The sequence below is a fragment of the Pygocentrus nattereri genome, chromosome 12 (genome assembly GCF_015220715.1).
Source record: "Pygocentrus nattereri isolate fPygNat1 chromosome 12, fPygNat1.pri, whole genome shotgun sequence".
NCBI classification, from domain to species: Eukaryota; Metazoa; Chordata; class Actinopteri; order Characiformes; family Serrasalmidae; genus Pygocentrus; species Pygocentrus nattereri.
The window spans coordinates 31,118,673-31,136,172 of NC_051222.1; the positions used below are offsets into that span (position 1 = coordinate 31,118,673).

At 41.4% G+C, this 17,500-nt stretch overlaps 1 protein-coding gene across 4 annotated transcripts in view; it reads left to right on the forward strand.

The window, feature by feature from the left end:
* The window catches only part of LOC108436390 (somatostatin receptor type 5), a 35,788-nt gene that overhangs the window by 4,731 nt on the left and 13,557 nt on the right, over positions 1 to 17,500 (forward strand). For 2 of the 4 annotated variants that reach the window (XM_017712843.2, XM_017712840.2), the window contains exons 2-4: positions 51 to 178; positions 287 to 1,157; positions 2,912 to 3,319. In XM_017712843.2, the coding sequence (XP_017568332.1) occupies positions 432 to 1,157; positions 2,912 to 3,319 (1,134 nt within the window). In that variant the 5' untranslated portion in view covers positions 51 to 178; positions 287 to 431. The remainder of the gene's footprint in view (positions 1 to 50; positions 179 to 286; positions 1,158 to 2,911; positions 3,320 to 17,500) is intronic. The other 2 variants (XM_037543875.1, XM_017712842.2) reach the window with 1 other exon arrangement.

Below are 17,500 nucleotides of genomic sequence, written 5' to 3' on the forward strand. Positions count from 1 at the left end.
CAGTTCAAGGTTGTTTACGACCCCACCCTACATTTTGGGCATCACTTTAGCGCCACAGGGGGTCTCTGAGATCAGATGAGTCTGCAGAAGACGGCGTTCGGTCTACAAATACACGCATAAAGCAGCCAGAGCCACCTCCACTAAATCACCACGCTGACTAACGCTGCATCGAAAGCAGGTACAATCTGTGCAGTGGGTGTTTTTTGAACTCACACTTCATCTCTGATTCTGTCTAATTCTCTCTCTCTCTCTCTCTCTCTCTCGCTCTCTCGCTCTCTTTTCACAGCACCCAGGCGTCCAAACTCTGACAACAGCCCGTGGGCGTCCAAGACCCACTGACGTGTCACTTTTCCATCCTTTCTCCACTCGTTCTGATTCCTCCGTTCGCCGCCCCCTGCGTCCCTGGCTCTCTCTTCCCTCCCGGATCAGGAATGGAGCCGGAGGCCAGATTGGGATGGGAGGGTCCCCTCCTGGGGACCCTGAATGGGACAGGAATTCTGGGAACTACGGCGGTGCCAAGGATGCAGGGACACATGGGAAATTTCTCCTTTAATGTTTCAGACCAGAGTATGCCGTTCCAGGGCAGCAGCACTATGGTAACCGCCGTGATCTCGCTGACCGTTTTCATCGTGGGACTCATCGGAAACACGCTGGCCATCTACGTGGTCCTCCGCTACGCCAAGATGAAAACGGTCACCAACATCTACATCCTGAACTTAGCCGTGGCCGACGAACTCTACATCCTGGGCCTTCCGTTCCTGACCACTCAGAACGTGCTCTCCTACTGGCCCTTCGGCTCCTTCCTGTGCCGCGTGGTCATGACCGCGGACTCTCTGAACCAGTTCACCAGCATCTTCTGCCTGACGGTCATGAGCATCGACCGCTACCTGGCTGTAGTGCATCCCATCCGCTCCACCAGGTGGCGCCGGCCCCGGGTAGCTAAGGCGGTCAGCGCCGCTGTATGGGCCATCTCCTTCGTAGTTGTTCTGCCTGTGGTCATCTTCTCTGATGTCCAGGACACGTTCTACTCATGCAACATGAGCTGGCCGGAGCCGCGGGACGTCTGGTCAATGGCCTTCATCCTCTACACGGCCATCCTCGGCTTCTTTGGCCCACTGCTGGTCATATGCATGTGCTACCTGCTCATCATCGTCAAGGTGAACCTTTTGAAGCATTGTAAACTCGTTTGGGTTCTGCTGCTTTTCTCATTCTGTGCCTTTGACCTCTGTTTCGTTCTGTTTTGGTGATCTGTCCATTGCTTCCTGGTTCCACTGTGGTTTTTAGTCATTTTCTAACTGGTTGGTTGTTTTACTGGTAGCCTTGTCCAGTAGACCTGCAGACAGACAATGGGAAGCCCCAGCCAGAAGCCCCTGCTTGTGCAAATATAAACGGCCCCTTCAAAGTAAAAGTTTTAAGGGGAAGGATAGCATCATCTCCAAGCTATTAGCATTAGCATTCGCTAGTAATTAGCTAGCCAAAGGGGTATTTTACGCTAGTGTTTTGTACGTTTAACTGTGTAACTACTAACATTTCTCTAAGACTGCAACTTTTTGGCAACATGCTTTTTCACATAAACATATTATTAACCACGTCACTAAGACTTTAGCTATCTGGCTAATTAGCCAGCTATTTGGAGTGTAAGAATAAATACTGTATTTCACAGTGCACTGTACTGTGTCAGAGATACTTACATACATTTAAACATAGTTATGTAACCACAGGGTACCTTTTTCTGGAACAGTTTATTTTTGCTGAAAGAGTTAATGGTAGGTGGCACGGTGGTGCGGTGGGTAGCGCTATCACCGCACAACAAGTAGGGCCTGGGTTCGATTCCCCGGCCGGGTGACCACGGTCCTCCCTGTGTCTGCATGGGTTTCTTCCGGTTTCCCCCCACAGTCTAAAGACATGCAGTCAGGCCAATTGGAGATGCTAAATTGCCCCTAGGTGTGATTGTGTATGTCTGTCTGTCTGTCTATCTGTCTGCCTTGTGATGGACTGGTGAAATGAACTGTCCAGGGTGTTTCCTGCCTTCCGTCTGATGACACCTGGGATGGGCTCCAGCACCTGCCCGTGATCCTGAGGGAGAAGCGGCTTAGAAAGTGTGTGTGTGTGTGTGTGTGTGTGTGTGTGTGTGTGTGTGTGTGAGAGTTAATGTTAGCTACCTCATTAGCACTTCAGCCAGCTAGCTGGCTAATTAACTAGTTTGTAGGAGTCTCACAGTACAACATATTGTGCATTATAATGCATCGTATTGTATCAGTGTGTATCATATTGTAATGCATGGTAGCGTATTAGCTTGTAGCCAGCGCATAACCTTGGGACTAACATGGTAGCTTTCGGCTAGCGTGTTATGTCGGGTCACTATGACAGCTACACTTACGTTTGGCAGACGCTCTAATCCTGAGCGACTTACAGTGTGGTCATCATTTTACACAGGTAGTTGAAGGTAGTGTTAGGAGTCTTGCCCAAGGACTCTTATTGGTATAGTGTAGGCTGGTTACCTAGGTGGGGAATTGAACCCCAGCCCATAGTGTGGTGGGCAGAGGTGTTACCCACTACACTATAAAGCACAACTTTTGTTTGGTGTTTATAAGTGGCTAAGAAGATGGTTTGAACTGATCAGGCCACTGTGAAATCTGAAATATTGTGCTTTTATAATGTTATATACTCTAATAAACTGAAAATGGAAACATTATCACGATCATTTTAACGTAAGACACATTTTCTAGTGCTCCTCATATTTGCTTTAATGAGAATTGAATTGTATCGAATGGCATTAAGAATTTTCTAGCTAGCCAGGTGACTAAACACCACCTAAGCTGGGATCAGTCAGTAAAACACTTTCCATTACAGTTGTCTGTATAAAGCGTGCCATAATTTAATAAAACATTCATTCATTGTTTGACTGTAGGTGAAGTCGTCGGGCGCACGTGCCGGATTCACCAAGCGGAGGCGCTCTGAGCGGAAGGTGACGCGCATGGTGGTGGTGATTGTGGTGGTCTTCGTTCTCTGCTGGCTGCCGTTCTTCATCATTAACATCGTCAACCTCATCGTCATCCTGCCGGAGAACAGCCTGATGGTGGGCATTTACTTCTTCGCCGTCATCCTGTCGTACGCCAACAGCTGCGCCAACCCCATCCTCTACGGCTTCCTGTCCGACAACTTCAAACAGAGCTTCCGGAAGGTTCTGTGCGTGCGGAAAGCCAACGGTGTGGAGGACGGAGACCCTAGTATGCCACGGACGGAGAAAACGATCACGCACGAATCCTTCTTACCGCCGAGAAACAACGACTTTAACGGACACGTGCAGAGCAGCCAGGTAACACAATACAACTGCTTAGAATGACTAACAGTGTGTGTGTGTATATATATTTACACCATTTCGGCCATTTCATTAAAACCACATCATAGTATCTACTCTCTGTCCATTTTATCAGCTCCACTTACTCTATAGGAGCACTTTGTAGTTCTACAGTTACAGACTGTAGTCCATCTGTTTCTCTGATACTCTGTTACCCCCTTTTACCCTGTTCTTCAGTGGTCAGGACCCCCATGGACCTGCACAGTGCAGGTACTATTTGGGTGGTGGTTCATTCTCAACACTGCAGTAACACTGACGTGGTGGTGGTGTGTTAGTGTGTGTTGCGCTGGTCAGAGTGGATCAGACACAGCAGTGCTGCTGGAGTTTTTAAACACCTCGGTTGAGAACAGTCCACCAACCAAAAATATCCAGCCAACAGTGACTACTGATGGACTAGAGGATGACCAACACAACTGTGCAGTATATACACACACACACACATATACACACATATTGTATATATATATATATATATATATATATATATATATATATATATATATATATATATAAAGGATTTTTCCCAAGTAATTTTGGTGTATTTAAAGTACTGTGCATATAGACCATCATTTGGTTTGTTTCAGTCAAAACAGAAATTAGGAACAAGTTCTTCATTTTCCAGTGTCAGAATAAAGCAGGACACATAAACAGAAAACTCTAACCCAGTGTTTCATTAGTCCAAAGTACATCTGTCCTTCCTGCTGCCACTTTAACTTCCAGTCTTAAAGCTAACCAGTTACAGCTGTGTCCTCCCAACAAAAGCTGCTCCCAAAGATCTCACTGGCATTATGTTCCTCTTAAAACCGACCCTAACATTTACACAAGCAGCTACCTAACTCACCACAGCTGCCTTCAGATTTCCGTCTAAAGTGCATCTAAAGTGGCTAAAGGAGATTAGATATAAGATAATTCACTTGCGTACGGAAGACAAAAGTCAAAAGAAAATAAGAGAAAAAAAAAATGAATTGGACTTCAAAAAATGATTAAAAGCTGCAGAGAAAATGAGACTCCTAACAACCACCTGGAAGAGCTGGTAGATACCAAAACTGCCCCCATCAGATTAACAGAGGAGAAGATCAAGCTCCACTCTGGATTCAGATCTGAAAACATCCACAGGAGCTTCTGTCCATCCTTCCACTGAGAGACACTCAGCACTATGAGTCTGAAAGGATGTGGAGCTGTTAAGAAGCTCTTACTGAGAAAAGGAGACGCATCAAACAGAGAAGCTGATCAATGGACTGACCACCCCATAGTCCAGACCTCAGCACCACTGAATGTGTTTGGGATTATTTGGATGGTGAGAAGAAGAAAATGATAAACCAGCTTCTAAGACTGAAGTTTGGAGGTGTGGAAAACATCCCTGCAGATTTCACTGAAACACTGATAATGGGTCTCCTGAAAAGAGTGGGAGCTGTAATAAAGCTGGACACAGTTAAGGCTGAAATACGTGATATTGTGTTTTGTTGAGGCTGTAATTTTCTGTTTAATTTGTTTTTCCTTTTTTTTACTGATGCTAACAAATGAATAACGTGTACTTTATGGCTGTTCTGGCTGATAATTAAAGAAATAAAGGGTGGTCTCTGGCCTTTGCACAGTGCTGTATATAGTGTTATTATGTAGCAATGTTTTTCTCCATCTGGACCCGTTTTAGGACTAAGTTTGTGTCTCTAATGCGCTGTCCCCCCTACACCTAAGGGGATTTCCTTTGTATGTCCTCATAAACTGCCAACAAGCCCTTATTTAGTGCCTTGTGTTATGTGACGCAGTCCTGCATGGTAAAGGTCATGCTAACTCACACACTTTGGCTTGATGTGTTGGGCAGGAGCATAAATTTCCTGACCATTAGAGCAGCTCCATGCTGGCTCCACGCGCTGGGTATCACCAGCACTCATTACAGACTCCAGGAAAAGGAGAAGCACTCTTAAAGCCTTCTGCTGTGAACCTGGCCCTTAAACTTTTTAGAACTTATAACTCTGAAGAGCCTTCGTGGGCAAAAGATCGTGTGACCCGGTCAAATGACATGTTCTCAAGCACTAAAAGGCCGAGTATGTTTTTATTTCATTTTTAATCAACATACTGATTAGGACAACCCAAACTGGCCACTGCTTATTAAAAATATTCCAATCAGATATAAGAACCTGAAATATCACGCGACTGCAGAAACTATTTAAAAAAAACTTTTTAAATTAAAGAAGTAATCAATAAGCTACAGAGAGCCGCTAAACCTTTTTAAATCTACCCAGGACGTAGGTTTTCTACACCTGCCTATTTGCTGGAACTTTCCTGTTTTGTGGTGTAACTGCTGTCCTATACACTGTTGTTGTGGTAGGGGTGTCAGAGCACACATCACATAGCAGTGCATGCTGGGGGATGTAGTGCAGTTCTGCAGTGCTTTAAAATGGTATAGTATTAATAGAAAATGAAAATGGTTTTGTGGGCCGGATAGGATTGTGTGACGGGCCTGACTTGGCCTGCGGGCCTGTTTGACACATGGACTCTACAGGGAAACACACCTCTGCACAAATGAATACACGATTACTTTTATTTGATGAATTTAACATATTGGAACAAAAAACGTTTGGCCTGTATAAAGTTATGGCTCCTTTTATATGTTTTGTATTTTTTCCCAATATGTTAAGAAAAGAAGTCACTAATTCAACAAAATATGTAGTTTGATCGGTGTGTGGTTAAACTTTTGCATGCAAATGTATCTTTTTTGTATCAGAAATAGCCACAATTAATTTTTTTACGTTTTCCAGCCTCTCTTTCTCCCCCGGAATTTAACAGGCCTTTTCGTTACTGCGCCTTTAAGACTGACATATGTAAATGACCCTAGCCTGATTGGTTGCCCAACAGTACAGACTGAAATGTGTAGAAGAGATTGTTGCGTTCAAACTGACCATCTCAAGGACATCAGACTAAGTGGATGGTCATATGAAATTGTGTTTCTGCATGTGACATCACAACCATGAAGTATGGATTGAGAAGCTAACGGTATATTTTGAAAGTTTCTGAATGTTCTCCCAGCTCATCAGATGGTAGATTTTCCATGATACAGGCCCTTTGAATATGACCTTCTCACTATAAACCTCCAGTGATGAGTTGCCAAATCAGTTCTATGAAACCTTTTCCTGACGCAGGTCAGAGCGGACAGAGAGATTGGGGGTTTAATTCTCTTCGGCAGGTGCAAAATTGGCAAGTAAAAGTGCACTCAGGCATCGCTGCTCAGTGCAGTGAAAAGCACTGGCACTCATCCTCCCAGGTCCACAGCCAGAGAGAAACAGAGAAATGAATGTGCTGAATGAACTTCACATCAGTACAGACATGTAGCGAACACTGCACACGCTCCTCCACCTCGTACTGGTTTAAAAGCCAATACTAAAAAAACAAGTGACAGCTTTTCTGGACTGGGGCTTCATGTTCATCACTCACTGTGTGATGGAGAACATTTAGATGTTCTAGATTATAGGCATGATGTTGAAGGTTTGTTTTTGAGCAGAGAATCAAAGAGTTTTCTACATTTATTATATTGCTATCCTCTAGATATGCTCTAGATAAGGCAGGTGTTGTTGTGGCTCACAGCCAGATCCTCATGGCGTCCCATACAGTCTACATTTTTTCTTCATCAGTATGTGTTGGAGGACTGTCTGGGGGGCGATGAGGACCTGTTGAGGTTAGGAACCACTGTTCTAGAATATTTTTTCCATAGAACCGAGGTTTTTTACAGCACTGAATGACCTAGAAAGTGGACAGGCATGTTTTAAAACGTTTAAAAGTTCGTTTTAAATGCTCTTGATGGTTTGTGGCATTCTAGAGTTCTTGAATGTTTGAAAGTTTAGGCGCCTGACTTTCTAGAGACTTCCAGAGATATATATGTTCTAGATTAAAGATATGCTATTGATAGTTTAGGTATGCTAAATATGCTATTAAAGTTTAGGCACTGGACTTTCCAGAGAGTTCCAGAGATATGAATGTTCTACATTACAGATATGGTCTTGATTGGGTGCTCTAGAATGTCCAGGTTCTTCCATAAAGCTTAACTTTTCTGTAACTTTAGCTTGTCTAGAGAGTGATCTAGAACTTAAGCATAGATTTTAATAGAATTTTTATTGTGTTGGTCATTGTAGAGCATTCTAGAGATATGGGCTTTCTGGATTATAGTCTACACTTTCTGCAAACAGGTATGATAACCCTTACCTCCAGTAAAGAACCTTTTAAGAACCACTTTGTTTAAGAGACTGTCTATTGCACAGAGCATTCCAGAGTGTTCCAGCGCATGTTCTTGATCATTCTAGATGCTGCATAGAATCTGCAGCGGATCTACAGAGCATTTATTGAAGTACAGAATGTTACGGAACTATGGAAACCAATTCCATTCTATGGCATTCTGGAGATAGAGATGCTTTATTGTTTGATCTGAAGCATTCCATTTTTTCCATAGAGTGCAGGTTCTTTGACTTTTTTGAGTTTGTAAATGTTCTACAGTGTTCTAGAACTATGCTTTTTAAACTTTAGGTGCTGGACTTTCTAATACATTCCAGAGATATGAAAGTTCTATATTAAAGATATGCTCTTAATGGTTTGCTCTAGAATGCATTTTTTTTTCCATAAAGCTCAACTTTTCTGTAACTTTAGCTTGTCTAAAGAGTGCTCTAGAAAATTGATGTTTAATGGATTTTTATTGTGCTGGTGATTATAGAGATATGGGCTTTCTAGATTATCGCTACTCTGTTCTTGAACATTCCAGATGCTGCATAAGGCTCAGGTACTCTGTGGAACTGGTAGGTCATGTAACTCATGGCAGGTTCTGTAGATATGGATGCTCTTATGGTTTCCATTTCCTTATGGCATTCCATTTTTTCCATAGAGTTCGATTCTTTGGCTTAAGTGTTCTAGAGTGTTCTACAACTCTCTCTAGTTTCGAAGGTCAAGTGCTGGACATTCTAGAGCATTCCAGAGATATCAATGTTCTAGATTAAAGATATGGTCTTGATGTTTGTTCTAGAAAGTTTGAGTTTTTCCACGAAGCTAAACTTTTCTGTAACATTAGATTGTCTACAGAGTACTGTAGAACTTTGAGCAGATAATTTTATGGAGTTTTGCTGAGTTACATTGGGTTTGTTCTAGTTTGTTCAGGTTTTTCCGTAGAGCCCAGCTTTTCTGTAACATTTGCTTATCTAGAGCTCATCACTGGAACCTCAGGCAGAGAGTTTTATAGGTTTATAGGTGCTGGCAACTGTAAACATTTTAGAAATGTTGCATTCTAGATTTTAGATAAGCTAATTCCAGTTTTCTATACAGATCAGATAGTCTACACTTTCTGCAAACAGGTATGATAACCCTTACCTCCAGTAAAGAACCTTTTAAGAACCACTTTGTTTAAGAGACTGTCTATTGCACAGAGCATTCCAGAGTGTTCCAGAACTTTGCAGCTGCACGATTCCATTCTAGAGAATTCTGGAGATGTGGAGGTTCTTATCATCTGTTGTGGAACATTGCATGTTTTCCAGGTTCTTTGTAGCACTGACATCCTGTGTTCTGGAAATGGCCAAGAATCTTAGGCATTTGGGAACGCTCTAGAGACCAGTGGAATTTCCAGTCCATGCCCTTCATACAGCTTGTTTGCTTTACTGTGTAGCATAAAGCATAGTTAGAGACACTTGGGGGTGGATACGGGGGTGGATATGGAGGAGGATGTGGGGGCATGCTGCATGGGGACCCCAATTTTTCAGGGGCCTCAGAAGAAATGAGGCGTAGCACGAACCTCTTAACTAAAACCTGCTGTGTTTGTTAGAGAGTAGCCGGAACCTGAGTGAGGGAGAGGAGAGGAACGCAGAGATGGAGGGACTCTTTAAGGGGATATAAATCCCGGCTGTGAGTCCGAACTCTTCATTAGGGAAATATATCACAGGCATTCAACACCTCCCGCCTCTAAAACACGCTCCTGCTCAAGAACACAGCACACCTGCCTAATTCACTCTCCCCTCTCCTCTCATTCCTTTTCTCTCCTCTCCTCCCTTCTTTTCTAATCATCTCTCGTCCAAACTTTTCCCTCCTGTCGTTGCCTCCTTTATTTTTTCTCACCTCTCCTCTATTCTTTTCTGTGCTGTTTTCTCCTCTCCTCTCTTTCTGATTTAGTTGCCTGTATTTTCTTTTCCAGTCTTCTCCTCCCGTTTCCTCTCCTCTATTTTCTTCTCCACATTTTTCCTCTCCTGTTTTTACCTCCTCCCATCTCTACATTCCACCTTTTCTCTCTGCTCTTCTGTTTTCCTCTCCTCTCTTTTTCTTCTCTCCTGTATTTTCCTATCTTCTTTTACTTTCTCCTGTCCTCTATTCCCCTCTACTTGATTCTCCTCTCCGCTATCCACTCTTTCTCATTCTTCCTCTTCTCTTTTCTCCACTCTGCACTTATTTTATCCTCTCCTCCTTTCTCCTCTCCTTCATCTGTTCTTTTTTCTCCACCCCTCTCCAGCTATTCTCTCCTCTCCTGTACTTTCCTGTCTGTCTCCCTTCTCGTCTCGTCTCTTCTCTTCTCTTGTCATCTCTTCTCATCTCGTCTCTTCTCTTCTCATCTCTTCTCATCTTGTCTCTTCTGACCTCGCCTCGTCTCTTCTCTTTTCTTCACGTCTAATTTTTTCTCTGCTCTCCTCTCCTCTATTCACTTCTCCTTTCTTCAACTCCTTTCTCTTTCCTTTTTCTCCTCCTCTCCTCATTCTGATTTCTGTTTTCTCTTCTGATGTTCCCCCCAGCTCCATCTCTCTTCTCCTCTGTCCTCTCTTTTGTTCTCATTTGTTTTGTGCTCCTCATTTTTACTTAGTTTTCTTCTCACTTTTCCTCTCAACTTCCTCTCCACTCCTCCTTTCTCTGCTCTACTCTTTCACTCAGCTGATATATTACTTTGAGAGAGAAATGCAGAAATGCACTCCGTCTCAGAGGGACCGGAGCTTAGAGCTGTGGAGCAGTGGGGAGGTGCCAAAGGGAACCAGAGGTAGCAAGAGAAAGAGAGTGGGGGGGAGAGAGAGAGAGAGAGAGAGAATTCCCTATAGATCTGCGTGTGGAATGTAGAGGATTACACAGTGTGTTCGGATTTCAGCAGGCCAATCCTGATTTTACACTCTGTTCCACTTCTATAATCAATGCTCACACACACTCTGTGGAGGAACGGGCACTGTGTGTGTGCGTGTGTGTGTGCGTGTGTGTGTGTGTGTGTGCGTGTGCGCGTGTCAGTATTTGCCAGATCATGTTGACCCACTCACGTTGTATGAAGAGTAATGGTATCATTTCCTGAGCACACATGTTCTGTATCTCTGGAAGAGTGCAGGGCGATGCGTTCATTCGTGCCTATATAGTGTTTGTTTTTGCACATTTTTGTAGTAAAACTTTCTAAGAAGGCTGGAGAAAAACAGGCCTGACATACAGTGGCAACACAAAGATCTTCATTTGCAAAACAAAAGCTCAGAAAAAGCAAAATGATGTCTTTCTGGTTACAGAGCTTAAGATTACAGTTGTCTTACCACTTCTGAATACTTACATATTGAACAAAACCATGTATCTTCAAAATGGTAACTTTACAGGAGAAGGCAAAAACATACTTTACTTTTAATGTAAGTCAATGAAACCAGACTTTTTCCAAGTCATTTTGGGCTGTTTCTTTTGGTCCGTTCATTATGATGTTTACACACAATGTAAAGGACAATGAGTATTTTCAAATTATGTCAAAAACCGAAAATGGTCAGAAATGACGAGACAGTTTTATTCTGACATCAGTGATATATATATATATATATATATATATATATATATATATATATATATATATATATATAAAATATACGAGACATTTACAGTCGTGTGCAGTAAGAAGAGACTATCATTCAATTCCCGGTCAAAACTGCCATTAAGTACAACTTATGAATACAAGCAGAAATCATATATTTAAAGCTACACTATGTAGGTATTGGGGATTTGGCGACCTCTCTGGTGGAAATGTGTTGTTGCACGCAACGTGCAAAAGTCCGGAGCCCTGCTGGTGACATCCTGTATAAATAAAAATAATGCAGGGCCACACTGTATTAACATGGGGGAATGTGTGGCCATGACTTAGTGAGGCCTGGAAATGAGATGATTAATACATGACCATGGCGTGGGAATGAGATCATGCCTTACTAAGTCGTGGCCATGCATTAGGATCTTGTTCCCACAACTCACAAAGCAATGGCATTGCATTAATATCTTGTGCCCACACCTTACTAAGTCATGGCCAAGCATTATTCTCCTTTTCTCCATAATTTTTATTTATTTACTAATTTTACTTGAACTTAAAGGCTGTTTTAACTGCAAATAAACTAAGAATGGTCTGGATCTTTTGCCCAGTACTCTACATATTTATAATGCATGTGGAACGTATGAGATTAGAGAGATGTCCGGCATTAAAGAGATGTTAGGCCTTGACCCTACACTCAATATCTCCTATCACAAGGCGTTTGTTTTCTGAACAGAACAGACAGTGTCTGACCCCTCCCTGGACGAGTTTCAGGAATGTGTGCCAGCTGTGTGTAAATGGTGAAGGGATGTAAACTCCCAGCCGCACCCTTCCACTTCCACTACAGAGAGCATGCAGGGGGTCAACAGACTTGAGCCACACATTACCTCTTAAACCTGTGGCTGTTTCCCCAGCCGTCCACACACAGTGCTCTGCAGATGTCTCAGGCTTTCTGAGAACGTTAAAGTTGTTTATTTTGGGAATTGTTTTGCATGGAAAAACATAAAGTAGAAGGAATTTCTAGTTATAGGAAATATGGCTATATAATAAGGGTATTCCACTATTTCTTCTCAACATTTCTACATTATCTACAACCACTGAGATGTAAACAAAGCCATTCAGAGTGATTTGGTGTGAAATGGTTCACTCTAGAGACATTTTCTTTATAGTGGTGCTGATAGAAACCAGGTGTCGCCTTCTCTACAGCACAAATATAGGTATTTTATTTACTACCTGAAACCACTAGGGGACCCACAGTTTATATATGCAAGCAGATGATGATAAAACAGTGGTAAATCTGGGGGGAAAAAGTTTTCTTTTGGGACTATTTTACCTTATAACATCCTGCATGTACCTCTCCAACATGAATGAGCTTAAAAAAATAGTTCAAGCCAGTGTGTTCATACCCATTCCATGTGATTGTTTTCTGTGAGGGAGCTTTTTGAGGTGGACGTCTGGTTCCTATCACCACCACTGTGAACAATTCTGACCCTCTCTAGAACGGAGCTTGCAGAAACTTATGACAGTCAGGCTCCCGCCCTTATCCTACATTCTTCTTGTATTCTGTTTTTTTTCCTTATTGATCACATACAACTTTTGTGTTGCTTTACTTCCCAAAAACAATCATTTTTTTTTATGTGACCATTTTCCAACTTCTCTTTATCCCTTAACATTATCCATTAGGCTGTTTCTGTTACTGTGCCTTTAAGGCTGATATATATAAATGGCCTCTGTATTGAGCCTCATTCAGAAAGCAGTCTGGGCTGAAACACTCCTTATAACTTCAGTGTGAGTGGGTGGGGCTAAACAGCTGCAGGCTGAGGGGACAGATATATACAAATGTGCTGTTCACACAAACACCAAATTCAAAACAGGCTGATTTTGCAGCTTGGTATCCAAATGTGGACTGTATGGACTGGGTGAACAGTACTTTAGCAGTGTTTATATACTGCATGTAGTTTTTCCATGAAATTGGGCCCTGTAATGTTTATTTGTGGTGATTTTAATGTTATATATTGTTTTACAGGCAAAAATGCTCTTACTGCATGTACTCTCAGAAAAAACTAAGCTGTCACTGGGGTGGTACTCTGTCACTGGGGTACATCTCAGTACCTTTAGTCAGGGAACATAACTGAACCTGTACTGACTCCACACACCCGGCCTCGCCTCCAGGCTTTTATTTTATTGCTCTGTTTTAAAACATTCAGTTCCGAAAAAGGCACAAATATGAACTTTTCACCTGGAAAAACGTGTTTAAGGTACACAATCAGACCTTAAAACCACATGTTGTGGGAACATTTGCAATATTTGTACCTTGACGAACGTAATATGTACCGCCCAGGACCTTTATTACTAATAGTGTAAATGTTTGCACTTTAAAGTGAGCTGTCAAAACTTGCTATTGACAATAATAGCATCGTTTTGTCGCATATTTGGTTAAATGAATGAAGTAGAGATCTCAGATTGCCAACAGCCTGCCGTGTGTGTTTAAGGGTTAAAAGAAATGCAATGAATAAAAATCGGATTGAAATTCTTTTATTTATAAACGCAGGCTTCATTCATCATAAGAGGCGTATTAATTCTAAATGGAAAACATAAATATGAAACCTGAAGCTGTGCTCAGCGAACATGTCCCAAAGAGTTCATTTATTATTGTTACAGTCTACTATTATTGACCTGTAATTACATAATGATGTAATGAAATATATTTACGTGGGCTTCTTTTTTTGACAGAAACATGATCAAAACATAAGGTATGGCTTTCCTTCCTGTACAACAGGACTACGCAGAAACAATAACTTCCGCTCATAATGAAATGCCTCCTCTTCTACATACAACCACAAATGTGGTTTGAATCGAAAGATTAGAATCTGCACTTTCCATTCAATCTCTCCACTTGTTTGGGAAATGTTATTATTTCTAACTCAGAAATAATTCAGCTGACATTACATGCTTTTGTGATTACCGGCAATGACTGTAACCGCTAAGGGCTAAGAAAAAGCAGAGCGAGTCATTTATCCATTATAAATGCAGAATAAAAAATGATGGAAGAGATTCATACATTATAAATGAAAGGCATCATCTGAAGTGGCTTCTACTGAACAAATCCGTTTAGTGTTTGGAGACTGACCTATCTAACAATAACTAATGTATGGTTTATTGATGCATCAGTGCCATTTTTTCCAGACCAACTACGAGATGAGTGAGCAGTTGTTAGTGTAAAGGAGTGCAATGTACCTTAACAGTTAAATCATTCAAATCTAGAGTTTAAATGGCTTACATTAGCTAGCTGTGCTATATTAGTTACCTTTGGATTGAGGAGCATTGCAGTGGAGAAGAGCAAGTTTACTTTCATGTCAGAAAAGTTTTAAGTGAAGTAGGTTTCATAGTTTTGATCCTCATCAGTCTTGATCACTCTTGATCAACAACAGTCTCTGTAGCACAGTGATGGCAGGAATCACATCTAAAGCATCCAAGGAGCTCACTTGTCCAGTTTATGTCTTTTTGGAGATTGACTGGTTGAGCTGTAGTTGTAGAATGTCCAGACATACAGGTACAATTTTAGAAATTATGTTCTTTAGTGACTCTCACTGTAAGTTTGAATAGACCAGGTGTTGCAACCCGAATGTCAAGAAAAGCCATTTTGTCCTTTCAACAAAAATCAAACCACCTTGGGGGCCACAACATTTTATGTCCATTTCACTGAACATGTTACTCCCTTGGCTGTAGATATGTCTCAGTATGTGCTAATGTACTAGTACAGGCATCTCCAGCAGGACACCTTTTTTGCGAAAGTAGAATAGTTTCCTGTAAAATATCTCTCAACGTTCGATTGTTTATGAAGATGAAGTTGCTTCTCATTTGTCAGCTTCTAGTTTTAATTTTCCCGTTCCAGCTTAAATGGTGCCCAAGGCGCCAAAATATAACTGCTGCAACATTTAAGGTTGAACGGGACAATTCTAACAAGAAGCTGGTTAATGAGAAGCTGACATCAGCTTCATGACTTCAGTGTTTTAGCATTTTTAGTGGTATCAGGAAACCAGCTGAGTGCTTCTGAACACTAAAAGTGCTTCTAAACAAAGTCCCAAATAATCAATGTCCATCTTAAATCTTTTTTTGTGTGTGTGTGTGTGTGTGTGTGTTAGCTACTATTTAGGCAAGATTCTTCTCTGCGTTGCTATGGTGACCAGCTGTCTGTGCGCCAACCTTCAGGGTTATAGGGTTAATTAGCAGTTCTACATTAACTCCAGCGCTTAAGACAATTTACTGTTAAAACTGTGTTGAATAACCAGGAGGATTATTTTATTTTTACTTAATGATCTAATTCTGTGTAGCTGCAACAGGGCAGTAAGAGAGCTGCATGCTGCCGACCCTTGGAGTAGACCATCATGTACAGACAAAGCTATGATTTATATGCTCACACTATATGAATATGTTTGCTTTGATGGACCTGGTACATGAAAGGCAAGGCTTACATCATAAGGTGGTGCTGGTGCATTTTTATGAGGTCAGGTACGAGCAAATGAGCACAATATTAGCCTGATACCTGATACCAGTATTGATATCGATGCATCCTTAGTATGCTTACAGAACAACATTCACTGATACAAATTCTGCTTCATTAAGCTCCTTCACTCATCTGTATGCCTATGAATGTGATTTTAGTGTGGTTTGGTGGTTAAATGATGTGTATTAGCTAGCTGTGCTTCATTAGTTACCTTTAGAAAAGTTTTAAGTAAAGTAAGTTTCATAGTTTTGATCACAATTGTGGGAGCCTCAACATTTTATGTCTATTTTACTACCCTGGCTGTAAATATCTCTCTATATGTGCTAATCTACTAGTATACACTGGAAAACATAACCAACAATGCAGACTTACTTTGCTCTGCTTTAAGCTTTAGCTCAGCTATATATATATAACCACTTTTCTTGCATCTCCAGCAGGAAACCTTTCTGCAAAAGTAGAATAGTTTCCTGTAAAATGTCTCTCATCTGTATGCGTATGAACATGATTTATCCTTTGCATCCCACTTTTAACAGTGTTTTCAAAATTTCTGTACTAATTAATAGACGTTAATGAAATCACAGAGTGGTTTGGTGTAAAATGCTCAGTTCTAGAGAAAGAGTCAGAATTGTTCACAGTGGTGGTGATAGGAACCAGACGTCTAATGGCTCTTAAAGCTTCTTCACAGTTATTATATTAACTTCTTGAAATCCTGGTCTTATAGGCTTATTATTCAGTAACTACAGGGACTTCAGTGTAAAGTGTTCAGTGTAAAGAGCTATTCTTAGGTTATAGAAATGTGCAATAAAACTTTTGACCCTGCTGGTTGGCCCTGACCATATAAGAGGTTAAATGGTTGTTAATATGCCGTTTAAAGTCATTGTTTTGCAGTGGTTCTGCAATAAGCCTTTAGCCTAAAGCATACATCTCCATTCATGGTGGAGAGCTACATACAAGGCAACATTCCATGTAAACACTCAGAAGACATGTATATGTTCACTGGTGGTTTTGTATAGTATATAAAGTGGCTATATTTGTGTTGTGGACATGTGGAGGTGACTCCTGGTTCCTATCAGCACCACTGTAAAGCAGTGAACTATCTCACATCCCTTTCAATGACTCTGATTACATCTCAGTGATTCAATTATGCACCTCTTTGGAAATAAATCAGTGAAGTTCCCCTTTAAGCAAGCAGACATGATCTTTGTACTATAGATTATTGCTAGAAAAATAGTTGAAAGATAAGGTCAGTTGGAGAATGATAGGAAGTATAGATCTGCTTACCCACTTTCTCCCAGACTTTGGCATGTTTGGAAATGCGTCTATAGCCCGATTGGCAGTACAGAATGTTCTTTTTCTAAGACTGTTGCCAGTTTCCATGTGTCTGGCTGTTGTTCAGAAGCAGGACCGGCCCTGTGGAATTAATTGGAATTGTTTTCTCGGGTTTGTTTAGTCACAGTGTTGAAGAAACTTGTGTCCAGCGTTGAAGCAATGCTGTGTCCACCTTCTGTCTATTGCAGAAGTGCTGCTGAATCCAGGGAGATATAAGTGTTAAGCCAGGCTTTTTCTTCTAAGGAATCAAATAATTCCAATAAATATACGCAGAGATCCGGAAAGGAGGAAGGAACCTTCTTCAGTCATGTTTGGTACATGGGACCACTTGGTAACACTCTGAAATCTCTCTGGATCCAGATGTCAGACCTGCGAGGCACCAGCCATCCTTTTACTCCTTCTTGTGTGTCACTTTGGTAAAGCTACACTATGTACATTTTGGGGATGACTGTGAGAGAGTTGGTTGAATACATATTTGAATGACTAGTAATCAAGTAAAAAATAATAGAGGTGCAACTCGTCTCCTGTCTGAAGATTTGTC